This window comes from Callorhinus ursinus, unplaced genomic scaffold, assembly GCF_003265705.2.
Source record: "Callorhinus ursinus isolate GAN/ISIS: 27379988/994484 unplaced genomic scaffold, GSC_fseal_2.0 scaffold10, whole genome shotgun sequence".
NCBI classification, from domain to species: Eukaryota; Metazoa; Chordata; class Mammalia; order Carnivora; family Otariidae; genus Callorhinus; species Callorhinus ursinus.
Genome location: NW_027397072.1, coordinates 2,294,754 through 2,309,648, shown reverse-complemented (window position 1 = coordinate 2,309,648; position 14,895 = coordinate 2,294,754). Strand labels below are relative to the sequence as shown.

Below are 14,895 nucleotides of genomic sequence, written 5' to 3'. Positions count from 1 at the left end.
TCCCTCCTTCCTGCTGTGTCCATGTGCCTGGAAGTGCAGAAAGGAGCCTAGGGGAACTTTGGGTCAGGTGTTGGAGCCTGTGGACAGCATGTGTTTTATGTCCTCCCACGGGAGAAAAGGGTGTCCTGGCGAGGTGCTCAGAAGGAAGACCCTTCCCCAGATGAGAGCGGCCTGGAGCAGGGGGAGAAGGGGCTAGGCAGGAGAGCCCAGCAGCCACAGGTCCTGGGCCAGGGGGAAGAGGTCAGCGTGCAGGGCACTGGGAGTTGGTGCAGGGGATGGGGGGGGCTTTCCTCGGGGGGGGGGGGGCAACTGATCCAGCAAACAGGAATTCCGATGCCAGAACTCTGGTGTTGTCAGCTGTGGGGCTCCTAGTGCTTGAGTGCATTGCAGAGGGATAGATTAGGGAACAGAAAAATAGTACATTTAAGTGCATTCATTCATGTTTTCAGTCTTAATGGATTTCCAGATAAGTAGGAAATGTCTCAAATAATAAAGAAAAGAAGAAAGAAAAAAATTTCCTCTTTACCCTAACAACACAAAAATTATTCCCGATTTTGTATATTGCCTTGTAGTCTGTGTTCACATGTGACTTTTATATAATTGCATGCCATTTTATATTCTGCTTATAAAATTTAGTGCTTTCATAACATTTTTGGTATTTATAATTGCTCTTTATCATGATTTTTAAAAAGATTTTATTTATTTATTTGAGAGAGAGAGAGCATGCGTGCGGGTGTGTGCACACACACGAGGGTGTGGGGAGAGGGGCAGAGGGAGGAGGAGGAGCAGACGCCCCAATGAGTGGCGCCAAATGTGGGACTGGATCCCATGACGCTGAGATCATGACCTGAGCTGAAACCAAGAGTCAGGCATTTAACTGACTGAGCCGCCCAGAGGCCCCGTGTTTTTCATGATTTTTAGAACTATATAATGTTCCGTAATTTTTTTGTTGTTCATTTATTCTCTGGGACAGGTTTTAAGAAATCCAATTATTTCAATCTCAACATTTATATAGTTCCTATTTACATATTGTAATACATCTTTTTTTTTTAAAGATTTTATTTATTTATTTGACAGAGAGAGACAGAGCGAGAGATGGAACACAAGCAGGGGGAGTGGGGGAAGGAGAAGCAGGCTTCCCGCAGAGCAGGGAGCCCGATGCGGGGCTCGATCCCAGGACCCCGGGATCATGACCTGAGCCGAAGGCAGTCGCTTAACCGACGGAGCCACCCAGGCGCCCTGTAATACATCTTTTGAACGAGTGATTCCGATGTACAAGGTGTAGTGATTTTACCACAGCCTTTCCAGTGTGCGTTGTCACTATTCAATTGACGTCACAGAATTCTTATTTTTAAATGTTTAAGTCATTGGATACAATAAAGAATGAATTTTTTTCGCTTTTTAATTTTGGGCTTATACTCACTCTGGTGGACTTATGTGTAAGGTATGATGTACACACATTTTGTGTGTCTGAAGTAGACAGCCTAATGCGTTTTACACGCTCATGCACACCCCCACCCCCACCCCATGGCCCCGGGACCGCCGCCACCGTCACCTGCCACCCCTGCAGCCCATGTTAGGAATATACCGCAGTTTCCCTCCTTTTGTACGGTAGATGGACCCCTGGGCTGTGCGCCGTTGTTGGTGATCACCCGTGGAGCTGCTGTGGGCTCTGCTGTGCGCGTCTTTTGTCTTGGTGTCAGTTGGCTCTAGACTCAGCAGTGGGCTACGGGGTCGTAGGGTAGCATGTTTTTAACTTTAGTAAGTACTGCTTATTATTAATAGCTTTTTAATGTGGAACATGTCCACGGAGGGAGAAAGTAGTTAAAGGTAAAATTCCCTCACGTGTGGAAAGGAAAAAGCACAGTAGTCACCCCTGCTCTGAGACACGTGACTTGTGACTTTGAACCCAGTGTGGAAACTGCATTGGGCTAAGTGCTGGGAGCAACTTGCTGAAAACAGTTCTGTTTACTTATTTGTTTATTTATAAAAAATTTTATTTATTTATTTGAGAGAGAGGGAGAGAGAGAGAGAGAGAGAGTGCATGGGGGGAGGGGCAGAGGGAGAAGCAGACTCCCTGCTGAGTGAGGAGCCCGATGCAGAGCCTGACTTGAGGCTCAATCCCAGGACCCTGGGATCATGACCTGAGCCAAAGGCAGACGCTTAACCAACTGAGCCACCCAGGCGTCCCTGAAAGCAGTTTTAAAAATAAAAATAGCAGGAATGATTTTTCATCTCTTCCTCCAGAGGAGAGGGGGAAGGAATGAATGTGCTGGCTTTACCATGGTGATCCAGGCATGCCTGCATTTGGTTTCTTGTGATCCTTCATCTTCAATGCGCACGTGGGAAACTGAGGTGCAGGGTCACACGGGCTTGTGGTGTCAATGTGGGATTTGAATTCTGAGTCCAGAGCTACCCCTCATGGGGACTGGAGGTTATTTTTCCATCAAAACTGGGCATAGGAGGAAGCAGTAAAGACTAGAACAAGACTCTCTGAACCAAGTGCTGAGTGTAGAGGCTTTTGGGTGTCATGGAAACATTTTTTAAAACAGCATTTAATGTTCTGATTGCAAAGTGATGCATATTAATCACTCACAAAATGTGAAAAATACAAGAAACCACAAAGAAGTAAAGGAAAACCTGCCACAGTCCCACCGTCTGTGGATAACTGTGTACCTCCTGGCTCTTTCCTGGTTTAGGCGTGCTTGCTTTTTACACACACCCCTCACACAGCCCTCACACAGCTCTGTTCATTCTTTTCCCCTTAAATATATGTTATGGACCCTCTCCCCTGGCACTAAAGAGTCCTTTATAGCATATTGAATGGCTCTGTTGTATTACGTTACAGTCAAATACTACAATTTATTTGAACAATTCCCTATTGCCAGACATTAAGCTGGCTTCTAATTTCTCATTGTGATAATCAATGCTGCAGTGAACATTCCTGGATATAGATCTTCGTGAAGATCCATGAATATTTTCTTAGTATAAATTTATTTTTAAAACAAATGTTTTATTTTTCTCATTGACCTGGGTGCTGATAAAAGTGTGAATGTGAAAGTCATTTTATTCCTGTAAAAAATTGTCCAGAAAGGCATGGCGGGAGCATATTTAATTTTTCGTGGCTAAAATATAATACTGTTACCTTTGTATATTGTGCAATTGTAAGCATTGGCAGCTGTCGGACTCCTTTCTGGAAAGATGTTTAAGGTGTGTTCATGTGTGATGCTTTCTCACCCCTTCCCACCTCTGTCACTGCTGGTGCACGAGCTGAGTTATGCCCCGTCTGGCGTGAGCACTGTGTGGGCGGCCCTGGTTCTGGCTGGGCAGTGGCTCCGTGCGTCGCACAGCCACGGGCAGCTTGCAGAGGCGCTAGGCTCATTTGCGCAACCCTTGTGAACCCCTAGCCCTAAGGCCAGCCATGGCCTGCTGGGGCCACCTGGGGACAGAGCTTTGGCTGTCCTGTTTCTTTAGTGGGGGCAGTGTTACATAGCTTGCAAACTTAAAAATACTCTGTGGGGATTTCAGACCTGTCTTTTGAGAAGAACACAGGGAGGTGAACTCACAGAAGTGTATGCTATTAGTGTGGTAACAATAACAGTTAATTAAAGATGTTAAAGATGCTTTTGATTATTGTTTGTGATCACTGTGTTTAATTAAGGTACATGGGAAATGAAGTCCTGATGTGCTCCTTTTTTGTATTTGTAGATCCACATCATAGATTTTGATGATGAAAATAACATTATAAATAAAAATGTCCTCCTCCATCAAGTGGGTGAGATCTGGCACATTAGTACCAGTCCTGCCGACAGAGGTGTGCTGGCCACGTGCTACAATAAACGTGAGTATTGGCAGGTGTTGATGCGCACCTGCAAGATTGGTCTTACGTTGTTAATGGACCGGTGCATGACTTACAGGGGTTGATGGTGGGTACAGGTGCTGCACTCACAGAGAAGTGATACTGTAGGCAGACGCTTGTCACAGTTGATGAGCTGCAGTCTGAGACCGGAGGCTGGAGTCATAGTTGTTCCAGGCACATTGACCCCCTGGGGCAGGAGAGTGATGTGCTGGAGGGTCTCAAGTGACAGATGCAGGGGTCCGCCCACATTAGTTCACTCTGCTCCTTGGGAGGGTAGCTGATTTGTGCATATGTGTGCATGTGTACGTGGGGGGTCCATGCTCCTAATATTCCTCTGCCCCATGTGCTCTTTGGCTCTGAAGTCTCTGGGGCCTTTGACGTTTGTGTCAACCCAGATGTCTGACGCCCAGCTGGCCACGCATCTTCCTCCATTCTCCTTTCTCTGTCCTTGTCCGTAAGTGGTGTTCAAATTCTGGCTTTGGGGAAAACCCCTGGTTCCATCTTTCTCTGTAAGCAGAATAGTCTCTTTTGTGCTGTGTAGTCTCTTAAGTGTTCCCTTTGGTATCAGCATGCTGGTTGGCTAGGGGGTCTTCTGAAATGTTTTCTTCGGTATCAGCATGCCCGGTTGGCTAACGGGCCTTCTGAAGCGTTTCCTTCGGTATCAGCCCGGTTGGCTAACGGGCCTTCTGAAGCGTTTCCTTCGGTATCAGCATGGCCGGTTGGCTGGTGGGCCTTCTGCGGCGTCCGCACACGGGCCCCACATTCAGTGTCCTGTCCCCTTCCGGCCCAGCCTCAGGATGCTAGTGTGTGTGGCTGTCTTCTGCGGTTGCCAGCCTGGGGCCCTGGGCACACTGCGTCCAGGAACCTGTGCGGGGACGCTCTGCTCCCCGGGGAGTCTCCCCAAGTGTCTTTCTATTTAATTTCACATCTACCTTTGTGGTAATTTTTTCTTTAAAGATTTTATTTATTTGAGAGAGAGAGAGAGAGAACAAGCAGGGGGCAGGGGCAGAGGCAGAGGGAGAAGCAGACGCCTTGCTGAGCAGGGAACCTGATGCGGGACTCGATCCCGGGACCCTGAGATCATGACCTGATCTGATGAAAGGCGGATGCTTTACCAACTGAGCCTCCCAGGCGCCCCTACCTTTGTGTTTTTAACACTTCCTTTCTTTGGGGCAACAAAGTTGTTTTCTGAAGGTTCTTTTGCCCCTGATCCCCTTATGTTCTGTATGTCCTGTTCATTGCTTTGACTGGCGCTATTGCACTCGCTGAGAACAGCCTCCCTGGGAGCCCATTCGGGCTTTCCCTCCTCCCCCCGTCGGCACTGTGTCGGGGGGCTTCTCGGGCAGAGGCCGCTGTGTCTTCCTTGTGCCTGTGTCTCGGACCAAGGTCATTACGTCCAGCCGACTGTGACAGGCGGCGCTGCCCCCTGAAATCTTCCCGTAGCATATTTGGGATGTAACAGACTTGACACTTACACACGCGCCCCGGCACCCTTGCTGTTCGGGGTTTTGCGTCTCCTTCCTTTGTCAGCCCGATGCCATTCCATGTTGCATGTAAGGCCAGCTGTCCCTGCACCTGCCTGTGGGTCCACTGTCTCCCCACCACCCTGGTATTTCTGCTACTGCGGCCTCCGCCCTCGGTGCATGGGAGCCTGAAAGTAGAAGTGCTCTCTTCTAGAAAAGTGACTTTCCAGCTGTTCTGACCAATTTCCCTTTTGCTTAAGACCAGCTGACCTTAATTTTACCTCCCAGGTACCTTTGGCTTTGCTGTAGAGCACAGCAGAATCACAGGAGTGACCTCCCACCACCTTTACTCTATCCTGTCAGTTAGAAGCAGGCCATTGGTCTTGCCCGCACACTCATGGGAGCAGATTGCAAAAAGGTGTCACACTAGGAGTGGCCGTCACGGGCCCCTGGTGTGTGAGCAGCGCCTGCTTCCCCAGGGGCTCCAACCCTCCTGTGTGCAGAGCACAGTTGTCATCTCCAGGTACCTGGCCACCGTGGCACCGGCTCGGGGGTGCAGGCACCGGCCTTGGTCAGGTGCAGGTGTGCATCTAGCTTCTGGGTATAATCTGCCTTGGGGTCAGTGCCTGCGGCACATTCCTCTCCGTCTGCTGACCCATGAAGGCTGTGAAGCACCTGCCCGTCACGCAGGGCTAGGACAGGGGTGGGGTAACAGCTGGTGACATACGTTCACACGGGGGGATGGGAGGTCAAAGGAGGCGTGACCATTCCTAAAGGCAGACGCTGCTGGAGGGCTTGCAGTGGGCTTCGGCCTGGTGCCCCGGCTCCGTCTCTGCCCTGCAGGCTCTTGGCCCTGCCCGCCGGCCCTCTGTCCTTCATGGAGCGGCCGGGGACCACCCTTGCAGGCACGTGGGGGCCGCGTAGCCCTCTGCGTCGGGTCCAGGCTGGCAGGGTCTCGTGAAGTGGGGTCTGCAGTTCATAGACGAAGCCGGACCCATAGGTCTTCCTGAAATGGTCTCTTGTCTGCCTTGGCTCCTGCTGGGGAGGCAGAAGGCCCTCACGTCTGCGTCCAGCCTCTGACTGAGCCTCCCGCCTCCTGGACGGATCCTTCCTGTCACCGCACTCTGGCCTGTTGATCTCCTGAGGTTTGAGCAAACCTTGAGTGGCCCACCCGAGCCCTTTTCTCTGGAGTGTTTTCCCAACAGCAGAGTCCCTGAGTTTTAGCAGCTGTTGCCTGCTGGGGACACTGGGCACCTCAGAGCCATTGAGTGCGGGTTCCTCTGTGCTTACGGTGGCCTCCCACGGTTCCTTCTCTCACCTTCTACCGTCAGTAGCCAGACACAGGGCAGGCCGCCTTGCTTTCTGCCCGGGGCTGTCTGCACACAGCCTGCTGCCCCGCTTTGCTAGCCCTGTGCCACCTCCTAACAAGGACCCTCCCTCCTGTTCCCAGAACATTCCCCTCCCTCTGAGCCTTCTCAGGCGTCATCCTCTGTGTGCCCCCGTCTCCTGACAGGCTGCTCAGGGCAGTCTGCCCTGCTGTTCAGGACTCTCACAGCCAGCACCCACTACGTCAGACCAAAGCCCACCTTGGCACCGGGTTCACTGCGTGGGAAAGTGCCGTGAACACAGCACATCGTCCTCCGCCACAGCCCCTGTGGTTGTGAGGCCACACGGCCCAGCAGGGTCCCGGCAGCGCTGGGTCCTGCGCGTAGGTGGGAGCTTGCTGGTTGTCAGCTGGACACTGTGCTCGGCTCCTGGGGGCTGTGAGCAGCCGTGGGTCGAAGCCACCAGGTTAGTGGTGGTCTTGCCCTGGTTGTCTACAGGCTCAGGCGGAGCACTTTGTCAGGCCACCCCGCTTCATGGTTTCCTGTCAGGGTCTCCAGAAGCCTGCCACTCACCCTGCCACCCATTTTTGATGGCGGTCAGCCCTTCTTGACGTGCTTGTCTCGTGTGTCATCTCCGAGAACAAAGACAGTTGTGTCATGGCGTTCATGGCGAAGTCGTAGGAGCTCAGCTTTTCCTTGTCACAGGCAGGACACTGGCACACTGGCACTGGCACTGCGTCTCTGGCACGGAGCGATGCCGGGAATGCGGTCTGTCTTCCCGCGTCAGGAGGGAGCTACCCAGCTGCCTCGGCGCGCGGCTCCCGCCCTGCGTCCCCCTGGCCCTCCTCGCTCCTCTCACCCCCCACGCCCCCCTCGCCCCCCAGAGCTCTTCCTGGTTCACATCTGATACGCACCAGGTCATCTGTGCAAGTCACGCTCCTGGGAGTAGGGCCCAGACTGCTCTGGCCCAGACACCTTGGGAAGACCTTGGAGTAAGGACTTCGTTCACTCAGAAGGCTGCGGGGCGACTGCACATGTTTGCACACGGACACTTGGGGTCCGTGCTCTGCACTCAGCTCCCCATCAGTCGTGAGGCTTCTGCCCTGCAGGACGTTAGATGTGGGTTAGACCCAGAGCATCACAGACGTTACCGTGGGGCTTAGGCATCGCCATTGTTACGGCGGGTCTTTCCTGAGGACCAGAAGTGCACCTTGCCCTTTATCTTCCAGCGGTGTTTATGTCGAATGGGGTTTTCCTCTTCTTAGTGCCTGGGCTGGTTGAGGGCCGTGTGGGGCTGTAAGCACGTACTTCCCGTCGCGTTCATCCGGCTCGTGTTTGTGAGCGCCGCACAGACACACCTGTGCCTTGCTGCCGTGCTGCACCTCACGCGCGTGTTCCCGCTCTGCTGCAGTCTGCACTTCTTGTCTCCGTTGATGTGCATGAGAGTTTGGGCAGTGGTAGCCTCCTGCAATTGAGAGCCATGTGTCTCATGCCCTGAGTCGTGCCCCCAGTGGAGGGGTCTGCCAGGGGCAGCGTGTGGGGAGGAGGGCCGGTGGGTAGAGGTGGAGCAGGTCCCAACGCCAACCTCCCGGAACCTGTAGGAGGGGCCTGCGTCTAGCAGGGCATTGTCCTTGCTTAAGCCTGTTCTCCGTGTCCCCCTTTGCGTGTGTCTTGACACTCTGCTCTGTGGATATTATTGGGGGACAGGAGGAGGGAACCATATGGAGAAGTGGGCTTCTGCGCCAAGCTGAGACGTAGAATCCACTTTGAGTGGTGTCCTCTTCTTGAGAAATCTTAGAATTCATGTTTGTTGTGAACAACTGTGTCTAAATCATATCCATATATTGCAGCATGCAAAAAAATCTCTAGAACTTGGTGGAAGTCTGCACTGTGGTAGAACTCTTATGCCTACACACACACACCCACACACACCCACACACACCCACACACCCACACACCCTGGGACATCACGATGGCCTTGTAAATAAATGTGGAGATTCAATTAATTTACAATTCATTTTTTTAAAAAGATTTATTTATTTATTTGAGAGCGTGCGCGTGTGTGCGCGTGCGGGACGGTGGAGGGGCAAAGGGAGAGGGGAAAGCAGACTCCCTGCTGAGCACAGAGCCCGATGTGGGGCTTGATCCCACGACCCTCATGTCATGACCTGAGCCGAAACCAAGAGTTGGACACTCAGCCACCCAGGCATCCCAACTCACAACTCATTTTTAAAACTGCAAATGAAGACCTCCCTCTGTAGCTTTTATTGTTCTACTCAGGAGGCATGGTGAACAGCAGTATTCGGTTCCCCTTGTACAATCGAAGCAGCTACCACGTGCGGGCAGAAGCTTCTTGTGAATTGGCAGCAGGTTAATGTAACCTAAACGTGCAGACTCTTTCCGACAGACTCTGCACGCGTGTGTGCTAGCTTACATCTCTGTCATGCAAGGCGCAGGTGACAGATGCAGATTGTCCCAGTCTATGGATAGGGATCTGTGGCTGCTATGGATGTGATTTTCGCCATCACCTGAGATGATTATGAGAGCCTCCGAGTCTGGGTGGTGGGGGCAGAGTTGTTCCGACAGTGGACTCTTCTGGAACTTTTTCTGCATGGATGAAGATTAAAAAAAAAAAACAAACCAGACTCTAGATTTTCTTTCTGATAATTTTACAAGACAAATGCATCTCCACAGAAGCCAGGTGAGGGCGTGTGGGAGGGCGGAGGCTGTTTCAGCTGTGCTCTGGGGCCTGGCACGGCTGGGAGTCTGCAGAGCAGCTGAGCTTGTGGCGGCTGGGTGTGGAACACGGGTGGTGACCAGCGAGGGGTCCCCTCGGGAGGCGGGCCTGCACGTCCTCCCCACGAGGAAAGCCTCAGCCCTTGGCCTGACGCTGCCCTGGGAGGCCATGCCGCTGCGGTCTGGCAACATGGCCATCACGCAGGGACATCGGGGCGTATATTCCTCACAGCGCTTCCTGCCTGCGCAGCTGCAGGTGTGCAGCGCCCCCGCTCCGCGCCTGGCGCCCCTTCACCAGGTGCTTCTGGTAGGGCCTCGGCCCTCGTGTGCCTCCTGATTCCTGTATTCAGGCTCCTGTGCTCACGCAGGTGTTCTGAGATTCCTTGAGAAAAAGTATATGCTTCAGATAAACTCAGTAGGTAGGCTGTTTTAAAACATTGTGACTTTGCCACTTTGATTTCCTTTTTTTCCCAATGAGTGTGTGTCTGTTTTTGTGTGTTTGCTTGCACCACTGTGTCTGTTGTGTGTGCCTGCATGTGTGTCATGTCTGTTGTGTGTGTCTGTCGTGTACCTGCGTGTGCGTCTGCGTGTGTGGGTGTCTGTGGGGTGTGTGCGTCTGCGTGTGTGTGTGTGTCTGTGGGGTGTGTGTGTGTGTGTGTGTGTCTGTGGGGTGTGTGTGTGTGTCTGTGGGGTGTGTGCGTCTGCGTGTGTGTGTGTGTCTGTGTCTGTGTCTGTGTGTCTGTGTGTGGGTGTCTGTGTGTGTGTGTGTCTGTGGGGTGTGTGCGTCTGCGTGTGTGTGTGTCTGTGGGTGTCTGTGTGTGTGTGTCTGTGTGTGTGTGTGCGTCTGCGTGTGTGTGTGCGTCTGTGTGTGTGTGGGTGTGTGTCTGTGTGTGTGTGTGTGCGTCTGCGTGTGTGTGTGTCTGCGTGTGTGTGTGTCTGTGTGTGTGTGTGTGGTTGCTGACTGCTCCCTTTTGGCCCCTTCTTGGGCAGCAGGGGGCACCAGTGTCCTCCTCTGTGCCCCTCCTTCTCACTCTGGTCCTTCCCACCACCCTCCCCTCCTGGGTCCTGGTTGGCTGTGTCCTAGCCTGATGCTGTTTTTAAAAGCTTTCTTGTATTTCTCAGATATTTTTCTAAATACCACAGCCATGAAGAGCTTGCTTGCAAAGCACATGGCAGGATCGGGTTCATCGGTGGTATCTTACCAAGGTGCCCCTGGTAGATGGGTGTTCCTACCCTGGCAAGTACAGAGCTCAGTTCCCTGACCCCTGACCCCCAGGCTGCCAGAGAGAACTCAAGGTCCTCGAGGCCCTTGGATGCAGCAGGGAGCACGGCCCGTCTGCAGGAGAGTTTCATCTTTGGTTGTGTTTCCGTCTCTGTTTATGTGGGACCTAGATCAGGGCAGTATTCAAATGTGTTACTAGTCAATGTTGCTAATATTGCTTCTGGTAAAAAATAACGACTTGTGCCTGGCCATTGCATCTGGTGGAGGATTCTGGCTCTGTAACCCCCTGAAGGGCCCTTTGGGCCTCCCTGCAGGTGGTGGTTTTTGCAGCTGGTCCTGTGCTTGTGGGACCCAGTCGTTGTAGTAGTTGGCACCTCTGAGTCATGCGGCTTCTAAACCGAGGAGCCTCAACATTGGTCTTCTGAGAGTCAGGGACCCTCACACCCATGCTCGCCTCAGGAGGACACAGGATGTGGTGGCTGGCAGCCACTTGGGCCCCTTCTGGAGTCTGCCCTGAGTCTGGGGTCCAATGGCCTGACTGCAGTGAACCTGAACGATCTCCTGGCCTTCCCGACAAGAGTCTGATGGAGGTTCTTTCCAGGCCCAGGGGACGTAAGAGGCCCTCGTAAATGAGAGCAGGGAGAGGTCACATGGTGCTTTGGAGAGCAGTAGTTCCTGTAGAGTGACAGGGAAAGTCTGCATTCAGACTGTCTGCAGCATGAATGAATGCATGGACAGACCGCGTGGGGGATGAGGGTCACTGTGGGCAAGCAGGACTTAATGAGTTAGCGAGAGTTGCTGCCTGCCTGCTCCGAGCTTTGGTTATAATCCAAGGAAGGAATTCTTGAGAGGTTTCGGACAGCTGGGTGAAGATGTTGGATCCATATGTTTGTGGCCTGGAATTCCAGCCTGGACAATATTTGAAATACTCGAAGACTCAGTGTAAACACTTTGAAATGATGTTTCTGTTTTGGGTGGGCTGCACGTTACAGACGTGGTGAAGCTGGAAATGGCCCCGAGAACAGTGATTCAAGATGCTTATCTGTGTCCGGTCCCCATGTCACCATGTGTCACCAGCAAGCTGCTTAATGTGTGTGGCTCCATTTTCTTATCTATAAAATGCGAAGAGTTATGCCTGCCTCAACTACACAGAGCTGCTGGAATTCACAGGAAGACCATGTGCATGAACTGCCTTGAGGATCGTATTTGTGATTATGTTTACATTATGTCATTTCTTCACATTGTTCTGTCATCCTTGTTTTAGCCGTGGTGCTGTTAATCTAATTTTCTTACACAAACGTGTAAGAAACGTGTACGCCTTGACCCCAGATCTGGGGAGAGTGTTCAGGCTTACACTTCTTGTGTTTTAATACTTGGCACTTTCTCTGCGCTGAGCACTGCTCTGAGCTCTTTACCGGGTGGTTTCTAACCCCCAGCAACAGGTGCATTCTGTCCCTATATCTCCATGTCCCAGATGAGAAAACAGGCTCACGCAGGTCCCCTGACTGACCGTGGTAGACGAGGGGGGATGCCGCCACCCAGAGGCTGTACTCTGAAGGCCTGCGGACTTGCCACTGTAGATCCCAGGCCCTCGCACCACAGCTGTCCTGCCTGGAAGGACGGACTTAAGCATACCCATCACGGGGAGAAAGTGCTTTGGTCAGAGACCCATTCCATTTCACGAAGGCCTGAGTGCAGTGAGCCTTGCTCACTGTCATGTCCCTGGGACGAAGGAGAGAATGCAGCCCGAGGACAATGCTGGGCATGGTGCTTGAGGGGAAACAGGGAAGAGCCCAGGTGCCCCGCAGACGTTGGCTCTGCCATGGGCTTCCTGAGAAGCTGGGGCCCTTGGGGTGCTTTCCCACCCTTGAGTCTGACGTGCTTCCTACGTCACCTCTGGTGCCCCACCAGAGAGTGCTCAGAGACCTGACCCCATTCCCCACTGGGCTGACCTGGCGGTGTTTCTTAGCCTGAGCACTTTCCGTTCTGGGCTTCCCGGCATGTCCATATGGGATCCTTGCAGTGAATGGATTGTGTCCTTCTGAAAGATTATTTGTGGTCTTCAGTGGCCAGGTTTTTTTTTATTTAAACATAGAAAGGAACCGTGGTGTAATTTAGCTTATCTGCCAGTTTCTGAATTCCCAGAAAGAGCCAGAGGTTATGTGGGATTTATTGTTCCTACGTGTTAATGATGTTTGCCACTTTAAATTTACAGATTTGGTCGGCAACACGGAGGACTTGTGTTTAAACTAGTGAAAATCATCATGGCCAAACTGTCCCTTTGTCATCAGCAGCCGCTACAGTAATGGTGGCTGGGATGTGGATCACTTCCTGGGTGTTACTTCTTTTGGGCCCTGGATTCTGGTTCCAGGTGGTACCCCTCACTGTTCCAGACAGCCTGTCTTTTAAGATGGAGTTCAATGCACAGTAGGGCTGTTTAGATCCTCCTAGTTCATCCCGAGGTCGCAAATCAATTTAGTATGAGTTTTCAGCTTTAGACATTTATTTGTTCACCTTCCACATTTTAAAATTACTGTGATTGGTTGATTGATTGACTTTCTGTAGTGCTTCAGACATAGCACTGAAAGTTGAGGACAGAGAGATGAGAGACTGGGTACCAGGCAGTAGAACCATGTTCCACAGGGCGGATGCAGAGACAGTGTTCACAGAAGCCTGTTCAGTTAGTGCAGCTTCAAAACCGAGTCCAGGTCCTTCCCATGTGTGCACAGCCTGACCTCTGTGCCAGTCCTGAGCCCAAGGCGGCATGGAGAGCAGTGGGGTGGGGCTGGGGGGCCCGAGGAATCCCAGCCCAGGCCTCGCCCTGCGTGTACTGCTCTGCGGTCAGGTCTTAGGACTTCTGTTCCTCGGGTTATGGATGCGCTGATAACTGCCTGTGACAACACTTACTTTTTAAGAGGAGCCAGTATCCTTTGGGCTCGTATGAGGACTCTACAGAATATGACCCAAGTGACTCAGTGGCGCTTGGTTGAGGTTCTCACCCCGGGAAGTAAATTGAGAGTAGCTTCTGTTCCTTAGGTTCCCAGGGGCTCACTGCCTTTGACGGGAACCTGGCAGGTGATGTTCTGAGCCTGCCTGACTCGAGGTCTGTCACTTTTCACGTTGCGTGGAATGAGGGGCTGCACTGGACGATGCCTGGGGCTCCCCAGAGCTTCCAGCCTGGGGCTTTCTGGTAACAGTGGACCAGAATACTGTGGTTTCTGTTTAAAGCTGCAATTTCCCATTTATCTCTGCATCAAATTAGAAAATTGCATTTTTGAGTTTAAGTGGTTCTTTTATGAAAATAAGCTAAGGGAGGAAGTAGAGTTTCCTTGGAAAGGAATTCTTTTAAGGCCTCTCTGTGTGAGACCATAACTCTGAGATAAATGGCTGAGACTCCTCCAGGGACGGGGCACATGAGAGGCTGGGGAAGAATCACAGCCACCGGGATCATCGGCAGGCGGTGTGCCGGCTGAAGAGCGGAGCCAGGGAGGCGCTTTGTTCCACAAATCGTATCATTTCTGAAGCACACTGGCTGTCTGTCTCTGGTGAAAACTGACTTTGTATCCTCTGCACAGATAGGGAGAGATGGAACACTTCCTTTTTCTTGGGGTACATGTGCTCAGTTAGGACAGGTGAGAATTAGGTCTTTTCCTGATCCTGGTGCCGAGACACAGAAAAGAAAGAAGCAGAGAGTTGTCACAAGACAGCTGTCCCTGTGGAGTTCCTGCAGGGAGCCTGTCAGGGCCGGGGAGGTGCGGGGTGTCTCAGTTGTTACGACAGCGGGCTTCGGGCAGAGCCCCCCTTCCATTCAGGTATTTTACGGAAAGCACCCTGACGGTGCCAGTGCCTGCCTTCCATTTCACGCCATACCAAGTAAAGTATGTTTTGAAATGAAAACGTTCTCTGTTCTATTTTAACCCTTAAACGTTTGGAGGCTCCTATTTTTCAGTGACTAACGAGAATAGACTTGATGGACCTCTGTGCTGGAATAGCTGTGTGCTAACCAACGTGTTAGCTGAGGATGATTTCATTCTGGAGGCGGAAGCCCAGATGGGCCTGCAGTTGAGTGTGTGTGCTGTGTGTGTGGGTGTGCATTCCCTGTGTGTGCTATCTGTACTGAGGGTAACTGCTCTGTGTGTGCTGTGTGAGGAGTTGTGCATGAATGTATGTTGAGGATGCGTGGTTAGTGTATGGGCTGAATGTGTGTTGGGGTATGTGGAGTGTGTGTGCTCTGTGTGTGCAGAGTGTGTACTGTGTGTGCTGTGATGTGGAGTGTGCGCAGAGTGTGTA

The 14,895-nt window shown here is 52.0% G+C and overlaps 1 protein-coding gene across 4 annotated transcripts in view; it reads left to right on the top strand.

The window, feature by feature from the left end:
• Positions 1-14,895, top strand: part of EIPR1 (EARP complex and GARP complex interacting protein 1) — a 130,698-nt gene that overhangs the window by 19,674 nt on the left and 96,129 nt on the right. For all 4 annotated transcript variants that reach the window (XM_073896945.1, XM_073896944.1, XM_025867688.2 and 1 more), the window contains one exon: positions 3,709-3,841. Coding sequence is in view for 3 of the 4 variants with exons in the window: in XM_073896944.1 (XP_073753045.1) it covers positions 3,709-3,841 (133 nt within the window). In the remaining variant the exon portion in view is untranslated. The remainder of the gene's footprint in view (positions 1-3,708; positions 3,842-14,895) is intronic.